This window comes from Taudactylus pleione, unplaced genomic scaffold (assembly GCF_031769625.1).
Source record: "Taudactylus pleione unplaced genomic scaffold, aTauple2 ptg000036l, whole genome shotgun sequence".
Classification (NCBI taxonomy): Eukaryota; Metazoa; Chordata; class Amphibia; order Anura; family Myobatrachidae; genus Taudactylus; species Taudactylus pleione.
Genome location: NW_028284438.1, coordinates 4,242,036 through 4,260,013, shown reverse-complemented (window position 1 = coordinate 4,260,013; position 17,978 = coordinate 4,242,036). Strand labels below are relative to the sequence as shown.

Genomic DNA, 17,978 nt, shown 5'->3' with positions numbered 1-17,978 from the left:
CATCTCTTTCCATTTGAAATTTAAATGAAATGTTTTCACTTTGTACTGAAATAAAACATTGTCACTACTTTTGTGTTTATTAGAATAATGTGTCTTCCTGTTTATGTTTTGTTAGTTCCTCCATTCTACTTCCAACATCTGGACCATATTGGCAGGAGAATAGACCATTATGAAAGGCCAGAGTTATCTCTCGGATCTTATGAATACGTTGCTACATTAGATTACTGCAGGGTAAGTGCATTGTGGATTTAATTTCATCTCCGTCTGCAATTGCCTGTCCAGTCTCTCCTATATCTCAGTCTACAAGAACATTTTTTAATTATTTTTGTAATATAAAATAACATATTGGCACAGTACGTCATAACATGATATTCCAATGTTTTTCTTTTAGTAAAGTAAAAGATATCTCCTTTTCATATAGTTAGTGGATGAAGTTATCAGAGCTAAGATACATGCACATACTGTAGCAATATAATGAAAGCCAGCAATGGTGGCTTACAGATCGGTAAGAAATATGGTCATGTAGCTGTAGTAATGAATCAAAATCCGATGGTGTCTTTAACCTGGAAGAAATTAGATGTGACAATTATGTTGCATTGGGATAAGGATGCTTTCTCAGTGACTCAATAGGGTATTACATCATTTCATTCTTTTATATAGTTTCTGCATTTCTATTGATTTGGCAAATATTCTAGATGTATTTTGTCAGTCTGTCAGATCAAATTCACAGACTATTTAAAAATGTTATTTAAACAGCATAAGTTTGCAATATATGAAGTTTAATTTACAACAGTATCTAACATAAAACATTACAAAAATATTTTTGAATAAAAAGTTAAAATATAGATAAAAGTATATCCATACAAGCTACTTTGAGAAGTTATCTTTTTGCAGTTGAAGTTTACTTACATTCGAAACAACCTCTACATTGCCATATGAGTGTCATTGGGGAGGTTTCTCCTCCAAGGAAACAGCTGTGACATTCTGGATATATGGGAGGGTTAACAAGACTCTTTTGGGAACTTTATTTATAAATTACAGAATTAAGTCTGAAATGTATTTATACTGTGACCAAAACTGCTATTATTTTTGACCTTAATGTAAACATTATTAACAAACGGAGATTACTGCTAGAACACATTTGACGCAAACTGATGTCAATACATATCTTAGGCCCTCATTCAGAGCCGTCACTTGGTTGTTTTATAGTCAGAACTGCTCGCAAGATAGCGGTAGGAAAAACCAATAGCGAGCAGTTCATACGCTGTTCGATGTACTCGATTAATCTAATAAATAGCGGACATGACGTATGATGCGAGCGGCCAGGGGGCGTATTTTTCAAAATTACGACCGCAAGTTTTGTTCGCTCGTTCAGACATAGAGGCGTGAACAGACCACAAAGAGCGAACGGTTCATTTGAATAGCCACCCCTTTTTTCTGAACGAACGACCGCAAATAGCGTCCGGCTCTGAATCAGACCCTTAATCCCTCTAGTTGTCATCCTAGACATAGGGGAGAATTAACGAAGCAGCCTCCCGGCGGATTGCAGGTGAATATTTTAAACGGCACTAGGAGTCCATGTAATCGTGCTTTACACTGACTCCGGGTGCCGTTTTAAATATGTACCTGCCACCCGCATATCCCATATAGTCAGTCCCTTGGTTTATGAGGATTTGTGATAGTGAAGAAGTGTTTTTTACCTTTTTTCTAAAAATATATAGTTTTTAAAAATCTATCTTGTTGATTTAATCCTTCAAGCAATAAGAAAGGCTATTATTATTGCCTCTTTCAAATGACGATGCTCTGAGTTCACTGATGTCAGGATAAGGGAGATTCTCATCCATGCCTGGACTTCATGATGATTGCTATAGTGTATTACCTACAGATTGGGGGACCGATATGTCCAGTATAGCATCACTTGCCCTCTCTATTTCAGACAGCTGAAGCTCTTTACACACCTTTAAAATATATATTGTAATAGAACTAAAAGATCAGATTGCAGTTAGACTGATGTGACATCACAATCCTTGATGTATATAAGACTCCACCAATTTACAAAATGCATTTGCACAGAGCCATAACTAGGGATATGCAAGCTGTGCTGCCACCCAGGCCGAGGGTATGGCACTCTCACTGCCCATCGGCACGTGCATTTGGTTTGCAGGGTGCCTTGAGAGCTGCCAGCATGTCCTTAGGATGCGCACGGCTCTCAATTTCCTGGTCCCAGTCCTCACTTTGTGACGTTGTGATGTCATATATGCAGGGAGAGCACTGCCGGCCCAGGGCACAATATTGCCCTGTTACCATGCTGCATTTGCACAGAGCAAGTCTTCAAGTCTATGGGTCACTCTTTCCATGCTCAGTTAGAAAAGTACCTCCATCCTAAGATGATAACCTCCTGCAGGGAGGGTGAAACAGTTGATGGACAAATTATATAGAGACCTTACATATTTAATGCATATTCATCTCAATCAGGGCAGTTTCTAGATGCTGCCCCATAGCCCATCACACAGACACTGCCCCTTTAGCTTCACACACTCACTGCCCCCATAGCCTCACACACTCACTGCCCCCATAGCCTTGCACACACGCTGCCCCATTGCCTAACACACATACACTGCTCTCATAGCCTCACACATTCACTGCCCCCATAGCCTTACACACACGCTGCCCCATAGCCTCACACATTCACTGCCCCCATAGTCTTACACACACGCTGCCCAATAGCCTCACACACATACACTGCTCTCATAGCCTCACACATACACTGCCCCCATAGCCTCACACATTCACTGCCCCATAGCCTCACACATACACTGCCCCTATAGCCTCACACATTCACTGCCCTCATAGCCTCACACATTCACTGCCCTCATAGCCTCACACATTCACTGCCCTCATAGCCTCACACATTCACTGCTCTCATAGCCTCACACATTCACTGCCCTCATAGCCTCACACATTCACTGCTCTCATAGCCTCACACATTCACTGCTCTCATAGCCTCACACATTCACTGCTCTCATAGCCTCACACATTCACTGCCCTCATAGCGTCACACATTCACTGCTCTCGTAGCCTTACACATTCACTGCCCCCATAGCCTTACGCATTCACTGCCCCTATAGCCTTACACACACGCTGCCCATAGCCTCACACACATACAATGCTCTCATAGCCTCACACATACACTGCTCTCATAGCCTCACACATGCTGCCCCATAGCTTTACACACACGCTGCTCCATAGCCTCACACACATACACTGCTCTCATAGCCTTACACACATACACTGCTCTCATAGCCTCACACATACACTGCTCTCATAGCCTCACACATACACTGCTCTCATAGCCTCACACACACGCTGCCCCATAGCCTCACACACATTCACTGCTCTCATAGCCTTACGCACGCGTTGCCCCATAGCCTCACACACATACACTGCTCTCATAGCCTCACACACATACACTGCTCTCATAGCCTTACACACACGCTGCCCCATAGCCTCACACACATACACTGCTCTCATAGCCTCACACATTCACTGCCCCTATAGCCTTACACACACGCTGCCTCATAGCCTCACACATTCACTGCTCTCATAGCCTTACACACATGCTGCCCCATAGCCTCAAACATTCACTGCCCTCATAGCCTAACACACACGCTGCCCCATAGCCTCTCACACATTCACTGCCCTCATAGCCTTACACACACGCTGCCCCATAGCCTCACACACATTCACTGCCCTCATAGCCTTACACACACACGCTGTCCCATAGCCTCACACATTCACTGCCCCCATAGTCTTACACACACGCTGCCCCATAGCCTCACACACATACACTGCTCTCATAGCCTTACACATACACTGCTCTCATAGCCTCACACATTCATTGCCCCCATAGCCTTACACACATGCTGCCCCATAGCCTCACACACATACACTGCTCTCATAGTCTTACACACACACTGCCCCATAGCCTCACACACACACACACTGCTCTCATAACCTTACACACACACTGCCCCATAGCCTCACACACACACACTGCTCTCATAGCCTTACACACATACACTGCTCTCATAGCCTTACACACACGCTGCCCCATTGCCTCACACACATACACTGCTCTCATAGCCTTACACACATGCTGCCCTATAGACTCACACACATACACTGCTCTCGTAGCCTTACACACGCGTTGCCCCATAGCCTCACACACATACACTGCTCTCATAGCCTCACACACATACACTGCTCTCATAGCCTTATACACACGCTGCCCCATAGCCTCACACACATACACTGCTCTCATAGCCTCACACACATACACTGCTCTCATAGCCTTACACATGCGTTGCCCCATAGCCTCACACACACACACTGCTCTCATAGCCTTACACACATACACTGCTCTCATAGCCTTACACACACGCTGCCCCATTGCCTCACACACATACACTGCTCTCATAGCCTTACACACATGCTGCCCCATAGCCTCACACACATACACTGCTCTCATAGCCTCACACACATACACTGCTCTCATAGCCTCACACATACACTGCTCTCATAGCCTTACACACACGCTGCCCCATAGCCTCACACACATTCACTGCTCTCATAGCCTTACACACGCGTTGCCCCATAGCCTCACACACATACACTGCTCTCATAGCCTCACACACATACACTGCTCTCATAGCCTTACACACACGCTGCCCCATAGCCTCACACACATACACTGCTCTCATAGCCTCACACATTCACTGCCCCTATAGCCTTACACACACGCTGCCTCATAGCCTCACACATTCACTGCCCTCATAGCCTCACACACACGCTGCCCCATAGCCTCTCACACATTCACTGCCCTCATAGCCTTACACCCACGCTGCCCCATAGCCTCACACACTTTCACTGCCCTCATAGCCTTACACACACACGCTGCCCCATAGCCTCACACATTCACTGCCCCCATAGTCTTACACACACGCTGCCCCATAGCCTCACACACATACACTGCTCTCATAGCCTTACACATACACTGCTCTCATAGCCTCACACATTCATTGCCCCCATAGCCTTACACACATGCTGCCCCATAGCCTCACACACATACACTGCTCTCATAGCCTTACACACACGCTGCCCCATAGCCTCACACACACACACTGCTCTCATAACCTTACACACACACTGCCCCATAGCCTCACACACACACACTGCTCTCATAGCCTTACACACATACACTGCTCTCATAGCCTTACAGACACGCTGCCCCATTGCCTCACACACATACACTGCTCTCATAGCCTTACACACATGCTGCCCCATAGCCTCACACACATACACTGCTCTCATAGCCTTACACACGCGTTGCCCCATAGCCTCACACACATACACTGCTCTCATAGCCTCACACACATACACTGCTCTCATAGCCTTACACACACGCTGCCCCATAGCCTCTCACACATACACTGCTCTCATAGCCTCACACACATACACTGCTCTCATAGCCTTACACACATACACTGCTCTCATAGCCTCACACACATACACTGCTCTCATAGCCTCACACACATACACTGCTCTCATAGCCTCACACACATACACTGCTCTCATAGCCTCACACACATACACTGCTCTCATAGCCTCACACACACGCTGCCCCTATAGCCTTACACATTCACTGCCCCTATAGCCTCACACACACATACACTGCTCTCATAGCCTCACACACATACACTGCTCTCATAGCCTTACACATACACTGCCCCTATAGCCTTACACACACGCTGCCCCATTACCTCACACACATACACTGCTCTCATAGCCTTACACACATACACTGCTCTCATAGCCTCACACACATACACTGCTCTCATAGCCATACACACATACACTGCTCTCATAGCCTCACACACACACACTGCTCTCATAGCCTTACACACACGCTGCCCCATAGCCTCACACACATACACTGCTCTCATAGCCTTACACACACGCTACCCCATAGCCTCACACACATACACTGCTTTCATAGCCTCACACACATACACTGCTCTCATAGCCTCACACACATACACTGCTCTCATAGCCTCACACACATACACTGCTCTCATAGCCTCACACACATACACTGCTCTCATAGCCTCACACATTCACTGCCCCTGTAGCCTTACACACATGCTGCCCCATTACCTCACACACATACACTGCTGTCATAGCCTTACACACATACACTGCTCTCATAGCCTTACACATTCACTGCCCCTATAGCCTCACACACATACACTGCTCTCATAACCTTACACACATACACTGCTCTCATACCCTCACATACATACACTGCTCTCATACCCTCACACACATACACTGCTCTCATAGCCTAACACACGCGTTGCCCCATAGCCTCACACACATACACTGCTCTCATAGCCTCACACATACACTGCCCCTATAGCCTTACACATTCACTGCCCCTATTGCCTTACACACACGCTGCCCCATAGCCTCACACACATAAACTGCTCCCATACCCTCACACACATACACTGCTCTCACACCCTCACACACATACACTGCTCTCATAGCCTAACACACGCGTTGCCCCATAGCCTCACACACATACACTGCTCTCATAGCCTCACACATACACTGCCCCTATTGCCTTACACATTCACTGCCCCTATAGCCTTATACACACGCTGCCCCATAGCCTCACACACATACACTGCTCTCATACCCTCACACACATACACTGCTCTCATAGCCTCACACACATACACTGCTCTCATAGCCTCACACACACACACTGCTCTCATACCCTCACACACATACACTGCTCTCATAGCCTTACACACGCGTTGCCCCATAGCCTCACACACATACACTGCTCTCATAGCCTTACACACACGCTGCCCCATAGCCTCACATACATACACTGCTCTCATAGCCTCACACACATACACTGCTCTCATAACCTCACACATTCACTACACCCATAGCCTCACACATTCACTGCCCCATAGCCTCACACACATACACTGCTCTCATAGCCTCACACATTCACTACACCCATAGCCTCACACATTCACTGCCCCATAGCCTCACACACATACACTGCTCTCATAGCCTTACACACACGCTGCCCCATTACCTCACACACATACACTGCTCTCATAGCCTCACACACATACACTGCTCTCATAGCCTCACACATTCACTGCTCTCATAGCCTCACACACATACACTGCTCTCATAGCCTCACACATTCACTGCTCTCATAGCCTCACACACATACACTGCTCTCATAGCCTCTCACATTCACTGCCCCTATAGCCTTACACACACGCTGCCCCATAGCCTCACACACATACACTGCTCTCATTCCCTCACACACATACACTGCTCTCATAGCCTCACACACATACACTGCTCTCATAGCCTCACACACACACACTGCTCTCATACCCTCACACACATACACTGCTCTCATAGCCTTACACACATACACTGCTCTCATAGCCTCACACACATACACTGCTCTTATAGCCTTACACACATACACTGCTCTCATAGCCTTACACACACGCTGCCCCATAGCCTCACACACATACACTGCTCTCTTAGCCTCACACACATACACTGCTCTCATAGCCTTACACATGCGTTGCCCCATAGCCTCACACACACACACTGCTCTCATAGCCTTACACACATACACTGCTCTCATAGCCTTACACACACGCTGCCCCATTGCCTCACACACTTACACTGCTCTCATAGCCTTACACACATGCTGCCCCATAGCCTCACACACATACACTGCTCTCATAGCCTCACACACATACACTGCTCTCATAGCCTCACACATACACTGCTCTCATAGCCTTACACACACGCTGCCCCATAGCCTCACACACATTCACTGCTCTCATAGCCTTACACACGCGTTGCCCCATAGCCTCACACACATACACTGCTCTCATAGCCTCACACACATACACTGCTCTCATAGCCTTACACACACGCTGCCCCATAGCCTCACACACATACACTACTCTCATAGCCTCACACATTCACTGCCCCTATAGCCTTACACACACGCTGCCTCATAGCCTCACACATTCACTGCCCTCATAGCCTTACACACACGCTGCCCCATAGCCTCTCACACATTCACTGCCCTCATAGCCTTACACCCACGCTGCCCCATAGCCTCACACACATTCACTGCCCTCATAGCCTTACACACACACGCTGCCCCATAGCCTCACACATTCACTGCCCCCATAGTCTTACACACACGCTGCCCCATAGCCTCACACACATACACTGCTCTCATAGCCTTACACACACGCTGCCCCATAGCCTCACACACACACACTGCTCTCATAACCTTACACACACACTGCCCCATAGCCTCACACACACACACTGCTCTCATAGCCTTACACACATACACTGCTCTCATAGCCTTACACACACGCTGCCCCATTGCCTCACACACATACACTGCTCTCATAGCCTTACACACATGCTGCCCCATAGCCTCACACACATACACTGCTCTAATAGCCTCACACACATACACTGCTCTCATAGCCTTACACACGTGTTGCCCCATAGCCTCACACACACACACTGCTCTCATAGCCTTACACACATACATTGCTCTCATAGCCTTACACACACGCTGCCCCATTGCCTCACACACATACACTGCTCTCATAGCCTTACACACATGCTGCCCCATAGCCTCACACACATACACTGCTCTCATAGCCTTACACACGCGTTGCCCCATAGCCTCACACACATACACTGCTCTCATAGCCTTACACACATACACTGCTCTCATAGCCTTACACACACGCTGCCACATAGCCTCTCACACATACACTGCTCTCATAGCCTTACACACACGCTGCCCCATAGCCTCACACACACACACTGCTCTCATAACCTTACACACACACTGCCCCATAGCCTCACACACACACACTGCTCTCATAGCCTTACACACATACACTGCTCTCATAGCCTTACACACACGCTGCCCCATTGCCTCACACACATACACTGCTCTCATAGCCTTACACACATGCTGCCCCATAGCCTCACACACATACACTGCTCTCATAGCCTTACACACGCGTTGCCCCATAGCCTCACACACATACACTGCTCTCATAGCCTCACACACATACACTGCTCTCATAGCCTTACACACACGCTGCCCCATAGCCTCTCACACATACACTGCTCTCATAGCCTCACACACATACACTGCTCTCATAGCCTCACACACATACACTGCTCTCATAGCCTCACACACATACACTGCTCTCATAGCCTCACACACATACACTGCTCTCATAGCCTCACACATACACTGCTCTCATAGCCTTACACACACGCTGCCCCATAGCCTCACACACATTCACTGCTCTCATAGCCTTACACACGCGTTGCCCCATAGCCTCACACACATACACTGCTCTCATAGCCTCACACACATACACTGCTCTCATAGCCTTACCCACACGCTGCCCCATAGCCTCACACACATACACTGCTCTCATAGCCTCACACATTCACTGCCCCTATAGCCTTACACACACGCTGCCTCATAGCCTCACTCATTCACTGCCCTCATAGCCTTACACACACGCTGCCCCATAGCCTCTCACACATTCACTGCCCTCATAGCCTTACACCCACGCTGCCCCATAGCCTCACACACATTCACTGCCCTCATAGCCTTACACACACACGCTGCCCCTTAGCCTCACACATTCACTGCCCTCATAGCCTTACACACACGCTGCCCCATAGCCTCACACACACACACTGCTCTCATAACCTTACACACACACTGCCCCATAGCCTCACACACACACACTGCTCTCATAGCCTTACACACATACACTGCTCTCATAGCCTTACACACACGCTGCCCCATTGCCTCACACACATACACTGCTCTCATAGCCTTACACACATGCTGCCCCATAGCCTCACACACATACACTGCTCTCATAGCCTCACACACATACACTGCTCTCATAGCCTCACACACATACACTGCTCTCATAGCCTTACTCACGCGTTGCCCCATAGCCTCACACACATACACTGCTCTCATAGCCTCACACACATACACTGCTCTCATAGCCTTACACACACGCTGCCCCATAGCCTCTCACACATACACTGCTCTCATAGCCTCACACACATACACTGCTCTCATAGCCTTACACACATACACTGCTCTCATAGCCTCACACACATACACTGCTCTCATAGCCTTACACATACACTGCCCCTATAGCCTTACACACACGCTGCCCCATTACCTCACACACATACACTGCTCTCATAGCCTTACACACATACACTGCTCTCATAGCCTCACACACATACACTGCTCTCATAGCCTTACACACATACACTGCTCTCATAGCCTCACACACACACACTGCTCTCATAGCCTTACACACACGCTGCCCCATAGCCTCACACACATACAATGCTCTCATAGCCTTACACACACGCTACCTCATAGCCTCACACACATACACTGCTCTCATAGCCTCACACACATACACTGCTCTCATAGCCTCACACACATACACTGCTCTCATAGCCTCACACATTCACTGCCCCTGTAGCCTTACACACATGCTGCCCCATTACCTCACACACATACACTGCTGTCATAGCCTTACACACATACACTGCTCTCATAGCCTTACACATTCACTGCCCCTATAGCCTCACACACATACACTGCTCTCATAACCTTACACACATACACTGCTCTCATACCCTCACATACATACACTGCTCTCATACCCTCACACACATACACTGCTCTCATAGCCTAACACACGCGTTGCCCCATAGCCTCACACACATACACTGCTCTCATAGCCTCACACATACACTGCCCCTATAGCCTTACACATTCACTGCCCCTATTGACTTACACACACGCTGCCCCATAGCCTCACACACATACACTGCTCTCATACCCTCACACACATACACTGCTCTCATACCCTCACACACATACACTGCTCTTATAGCCTAACACACGCGTTGCCCCATAGCCTCACACACATACACTGCTCTCATAGCCTCACACATACACTGCCCCTATTGCCTTACACATTCACTGCCCCTATAGCCTTATACACACGCTGCCCCATAGCCTCACACACATACACTGCTCTCATACCCTCACACACATACACTGCTCTCATAGCCTCACACACATACACTGCTCTCATAGCCTCACACACACACACTGCTCTCATACCCTCACACACATACACTGCTCTCATAGCCTTACACACGCGTTGCCCCATAGCCTCACACACATACACTGCTCTCATAGCCTTACACACACGCTGCCCCATAGCCTCACATACATACACTGCTCTCATAGCCTCACACACATACACTGCTCTCATAGCCTCACACATTCACTACACCCATAGCCTCACACATTCACTGCCCCATAGCCTCACACACATACACTGCTCTCATAGCCTTACACACACGCTGCCCCATTACCTCACACACATACACTGCTCTCATAGCCTCACACACATACACTGCTCTCATAGCCTCACAGATTCACTGCTCTCATAGCCTCACACACATACACTGCTCTCATAGCCTCACACATTCACTGCTCTCATAGCCTCACACACATACACTGCTCTCATAGCCTCACACACATACACTGCTCTCATAGCCTCTCACATTCACTGCCCCTATAGCCTTACACACACGCTGCCCCATAGCCTCACACACATACACTGCTCTCATACCCTCACACACATACACTGCTCTCATAGCCTCACACACATACACTGCTCTCATAGCCTCACACACACACACTGCTCTCATACCCTCACACACATACACTGCTCTCATAGCCTTACACACGCGTTGCCCCATAGCCTCACACACATACTCTGCTCTCATAGCCTCACACACATACACTGCTCTCATAGCCTTACACACACGCTGCCCCATAGCCTCACACACATACACTGCTCTCATAGCCTCACACACATACACTGCTCTCATAGCCTCACACATTCACTACACCCATAGCCTCACACATTCACTGCTCCATAGCCTCACACACATACACTGCTCTCATAGCCTCACACACATACACTGCTCTCATAGCCTTACACACACGCTGCCCCATTACCTCACACACATACACTGCTCTCATAGCCTCACACACATACACTGCTCTCATAGCCTCACACATTCTCTGCTCTCATAGCCTCACACACATACACTGCTCTCATAGCCTCTCACATTCACTGCTCTCATAGCCTCACACACATACACTGCTCTCATAGCCTCACACACATACACTGCTCTCATAGCCTCTCACATTCACTGCCCCTATAGCCTTACACACATGCTGTCCCATTGCCTCACACACATACACTGCTCTCATATCCTTACATACACGCTGTCCCATATCCTCACACACATAAACTGCTCTCATAGCCTTACACACATGCCATTTTCCAGGCGTTTTTACAGCGCTGACACCAGCGCCGACATGGGGCTCCGGAGAGGTAAGTACATTATGGGTGCAAGGTATGCGGTGCGGGCCCCCCCTGGACCCAGTGCCCACATAGCCTTACACATTCACTGCCCCCAAGCCTCACACACACTGCTCCCATAACTTCACACAGTCACTGCTCCAATAGCTACATACACACACACTGTGCCCCCATAGCCTCACACACATGCACTGCCCCCATAGTCTTACACATACTCACTGCCCCCATAGCCCCACACACCGCCCCCATAGCCTCGCACGACAGAGCCGGCTGCTGGTGATGCACTAACAGTGATGTCATCAGCACAGTGACTTATAAACAGTGACTTATAAACTCCGGACAAAGCTGCTCATTTCTGGAGTATCCGGGGAAATCCCAGGCCAGGCCTGAGTGGGAAGATAAGTCCAGCATAGCTCATGCCAGAGCTATGGCGCTTCGGCTGATGCCCTGTCAGCCAGTGCCTTGAGACATTCCTGGTCTTAAGTAAATAAAGCCTTTGATATATTAATGTCAAATAATATTTTTTTTTTACTCAACAACTGTGCTGTGTAATATGTTTTTATCATCAAATTTGAGAAATGGTTTACAATATACTTATTGACCTACACTCATTTCTCCAGAAAAATAAGCCTCCCAATCCACCCGCCTTCATTTTCATGATCGACGTGTCCTACATCAACATAAAAAATGGGGTCGTCCGCCTAATATGTGAGGAACTGAAGACTTTGTTGGATAATCTCCCAAGGTAATTCTACATACTGAATCATTTGTTCAGATTCAAGGTGTAAAATGTAACCTATGCTGACTGTAAAACTAAAGGCAGGACCACTTCTATAATGATCAATAAGCGTATGATTGTCACAATTAATGATACCTATGCAATCTTTGACTATATCTGGCAAGCATACATATAATTTTTAGCCCGCATGGTAACATCTTGCTTTTGTACTTAAAAAAAATACAAAAAACTAAATTGGGCATTATGGTAAAAGTGTTCGTGCCATGTAGTTTTGAAAACATTGTCTGTACTTTGCAGTTAAGCTGTTACTGTTAAAGGATGGGCCTGATATATTTCTTTAATACTTTGTACATGTTCTGAGATCAAAAATATGAATATTTTATGCCAAGAATAACTTTACTCCTATTTTCATTCATGCACGTGCTAATTTGCTCTTTCATTTTAAAACGTCAGCCTCTAATGCAGATAATTAAATATATTTATAAGATTTACACACTTAAGGTAACATTTATTGCTTTTTGTGAAATGTATGTATGTAACTAAGGAAATGTTTGATATAATAACAAAGAGACAAGCGAACATAACTTCAGTTTTCTGTGTCTGCAAATTCTCAAATATTGTATGTACAGTTCATCCTATATATTTTGCAGAGAACTCTAGCGCCACCTGCTGAACAATAGCAGGTACTGCAAGAAAACCCTATTTGCTGTAACAAATACTGCATGCAAAATAGAATACAATACATATTATTATTATTATTATTATTATTATTATTATTACCAGTTATTTATATAGCGCACACATATTCCACAGCGCTTTACAGAGAATATCTTACCATTCACATCAGTCCCTGCCCCAGTGGAGCTTACAATCTATATTCCCTATCACATGCCCATACACATACATAATATAATATATAATTTTTGTGTTGGGAGCCAATTAACCTACCAGTATATTTTTGGAGTGTGGGAGGAAACCGGAGTACCCGGAGGAAACCCACGCAAGCACAGGGAGAATATACAAACTCCGCACAGGTATGGCCGTGGTGGGAATCGAACCCACGACCTCAGTGCTGTGAGGCAACATATACAAATACTGCATGCAAAATAGAATACAAATTAGAATACAATACATTCCAAATGCTGCTATGTCTGTCTTTATTTATTTTTTATTTAATACATAAAAGAAAAATAAATATTACAGTGGTAAAAGCATTTGGTCATATTGATAATAACTCCTTCATAGTAAATTATGGATATTATTATTATCATTTATTTATATGGCGCCACAAGTGTTCCGCAGCGCCTTACAAAGTACAAAAACAAATTGTATACAAGTGACTTGCAGAACAATACAATACAGGACATGGATAATATATATTGCTACATTAGCGACCATAACACCCAGATAAGCAACAGAGCATAAGCAACCAAGTGTTAGGTGCCCTAGTGGTGAGTAAGAAGTAAATGACACTATAGTAAGGAGAAGCACAAGAGGGTAGCTGGCCCCGGTCGTGAGAGCTTACAATCTAAAAAATATATCATTTTCTAGGTGTGAAAGTTAATTTCTTACAGCAAGTACTTCTTAAGAAACAAATATATCTGACAGTCTTACTTTAGTTTTACTATTTCATTGTATTTCCCTGATGAAGTTATACACTATGATTGCATGTTTACATCCTTAATGAGGAGATGAACAAACTTTTCACTAAATAGAAGCTATTAGTGGGAATATTCACACTAATGAAGACAAATCTGTAGCGCGGGTCCATAACATAGGGTGTGTGGGCAGTGCGGCTGCCCAGGGCGCAGGGCTTGGGGGCTGCATCGTCGCTTCCCTATGGCTTGAATGGCACCCTGCAGCTGTCCTTAGGAATCTCTGGGAACATCTCTTTTCTGGTTCAGTGTCCAGCATGAATTAGATCAATCAGGTCTAGTAGAAGATTGGTTGGGGTGGGATACATCAAATTAAAATTTTCACGGTGAACTGATTCTGAGTCACAGAATATATGCAGACAGATCTCAACTATATATCTCTGTTTGTGAAATGGACATTTCGGGGTGTCAAATGTGTGGCTACTTTTCGGATGCATATTTCGGACGCATGCAAGAGACAATGTTGTTATAGTGTCGTGGGCATGTAGGTATGTAGATAGTGTTCTATATGTAAACAGGTTTCTGTACTATTCTGGGATATGCGTATGGCGAAGGGACACCTGTCACAGACGGATCTTTTGTGCCCACTGCCCAGTATAGGGTAGGTGTAAGTGTCGATTCTAATGGTGATGGTTGAGGGTGTGGACAGTAAAGCAGTGGGTGGTAAAGAGGTGTGTATAGTCACATTAGCCTACAAATGAATAACTGGCTGCTGCAGACTTGCGGACGCTTTGCGTGTGTCTCAGAATCAGGCCTTGTGTGTTTGCAAAGCTTCTGTGTTTTCAATTCAAATTGCTGTTTGGATTCCTTAACAGTTTTATGTACTGTAATGTAGAGAGTAAGGGCTAAATTTACTAAAGTGAGAGTTTTTAGAAGTGGAGATGTTTCCCATAGCAACCAATCAGATTCAAGCTATTATCTGCTAGAAGGTGCTAATTAAATGTTAAGTAGAATATTATTAGTTGCTATGGCAACATCTCCACTTTAGTAAATATACCCCTAAATGTATTTCAGGCTATAGCATGGCATCAATTCAATTTCTCATACACACAGGTGTTCATTTGAATAATCTAATGCACAACCTGCTTTGATGGTAATGCTGTAAATATAATGTGTACGCAGATACTTTTTGACAGTTTTTTTTATATTTTACTTTGCTTCATGTTATGCCAACATACTGTATACACAATACATGATGCTTGGTAAAGTATTATAGAGTTCTAAGTGTTTGCTTATTTAGTACAGATGTGTCCTCATACATCTAGCCTCAATACGCTACACAGCGCGACTTACCTAGCGTCTTTTATCGCCAAAACTGCATCAGCAGACTGTGCTGATTAATGTGATATGTGACACTGGTATATCTGTGTGCATCTGAGCCTGTATATGAACCACAACAGAACTTGAATGAAAAAGCTGCAGCCGCTACATTGTAGCAGTTTGTATACAGAATCAGAGAGTCAGTAGCACACAGACATACAAATGTTGCATATCAAATTAATCAGCACGTTTTGCTGGTGCTTCCTAATTGTACCACATTGCGACTTAGACACGTTTTTCGGTGAAAAAAGACGCCCGGTGCTAGCAGTGTCTCACAGGACCTGGGGTGCCGAGAGCGAGTTTAACCTGGACTGCAGCAAAGATGTATAGGCACATCTGTATTATGCTCAGGGAAGCAAAGTATAAGGTGTTAGCTATACTTTCGCTAATGTTGTTTTTTAACATCCATGTTTACAAGCAATAGAGAAATCTCATTTGACAAAAGATGCTTGGAAGGAATTGTGGTTTTCATGACATATGTTACTGCTGCAAGCCTAGACACAATGTAGTCATTCGGTTTGTGCAAGAAAGCATTGCAGTTCATATCTCAGTTCTGGAAGGACATGGAGCGAGTCATGATTTCACTACAGAAAACCCCCTTACATCTCCCAAAGGAGAAGTGTAATTATGGTACTGCTTAGTTGGAATGAAACAACATCAGATAATAGAGCTCTGTTATAAAAACTGATTCATGTTTTGGGCATGCTTCAAGTTGTTTTTACTGGAAGACCACCAAAGCTTCATGTCATTACATGTGCCCTCAAACCAGTGCAAATCAAGGTTTGTAACAAACGAAGTTATTTTGTTCATGTCTTCATGCGATAGCCTGCAAAATAGGTTTGGATGATTATAGTGCCTGTTTTTTAATAAAATATTTCTCATGCTCATTAACTAAATACATGTAAGAATGAGAGACAATTTAAACAAATAAAAAAGACATATATGAAAAATGACAGAAATAAACATTTTAAAATTTTTACTGTCTCTTACAGAGTTAAAAAAATTTACAATATTTTACATGACAGTATGGAAATACATTGTAGGATATAGGATGTAGACTGCATTGCCGCTGGTCTCAATCCCGACACTATAATCCCGGCAAGGGGCTGACGTCCGGCAGTCATTCATACTGATTCCGGAAGTACACCCTGAGACTGTTCTTCCCAACTACTCATAAACAGCAAACACACAGATTTAACCCAACCAATTACTCCTATTTTAGTAACCTTCCATTGATAATTAAGGTGATGAATTATATCTCCATATATCAACCTTAGAGGCATATTTATGAAGAATTGCATTGTTTGCTGCTCAGTTATTATTTACTACTGCGTATGCATCCTGATTGCTTTTGTACAGAGATATGTTTAGTGATTTTAGAATTGATTTGTGCACCTTTAAGCACAACGAGCTTGGAATGAAAAAATCTGCAGCTGCTACATTGTAGAACTTCGTATACAGATTCAGAGAGACAGTTGCACACAGAAATACAAGTGTTTCATATCAAAATAATCAGTACAGTCTTCTGGTGCATTCTAGTCGCACGTAGGGAGGCCAATCCCGGGATCGGAATCTCGGGATGGGGCCGGGATTGAATCCTGGGATTGACAGCTTCCAATAACGGGATTCGGGATTGGCCATAAATGT

The 17,978-nt window shown here is 45.4% G+C and overlaps 1 protein-coding gene across 1 annotated transcript in view; it reads left to right on the top strand.

Moving 5' to 3' along the window:
* SEC24D (SEC24 homolog D, COPII component) overlaps nucleotides 1–17,978 on the top strand; it is a 160,024-nt gene that overhangs the window by 99,922 nt on the left and 42,124 nt on the right. Inside the window, exons 10-11 of the mRNA XM_088452248.1 lie at nucleotides 116–231; nucleotides 13,238–13,362. Of these exons, the coding sequence (XP_088308374.1) occupies nucleotides 116–231; nucleotides 13,238–13,362 (241 nt within the window). The remainder of the gene's footprint in view (nucleotides 1–115; nucleotides 232–13,237; nucleotides 13,363–17,978) is intronic.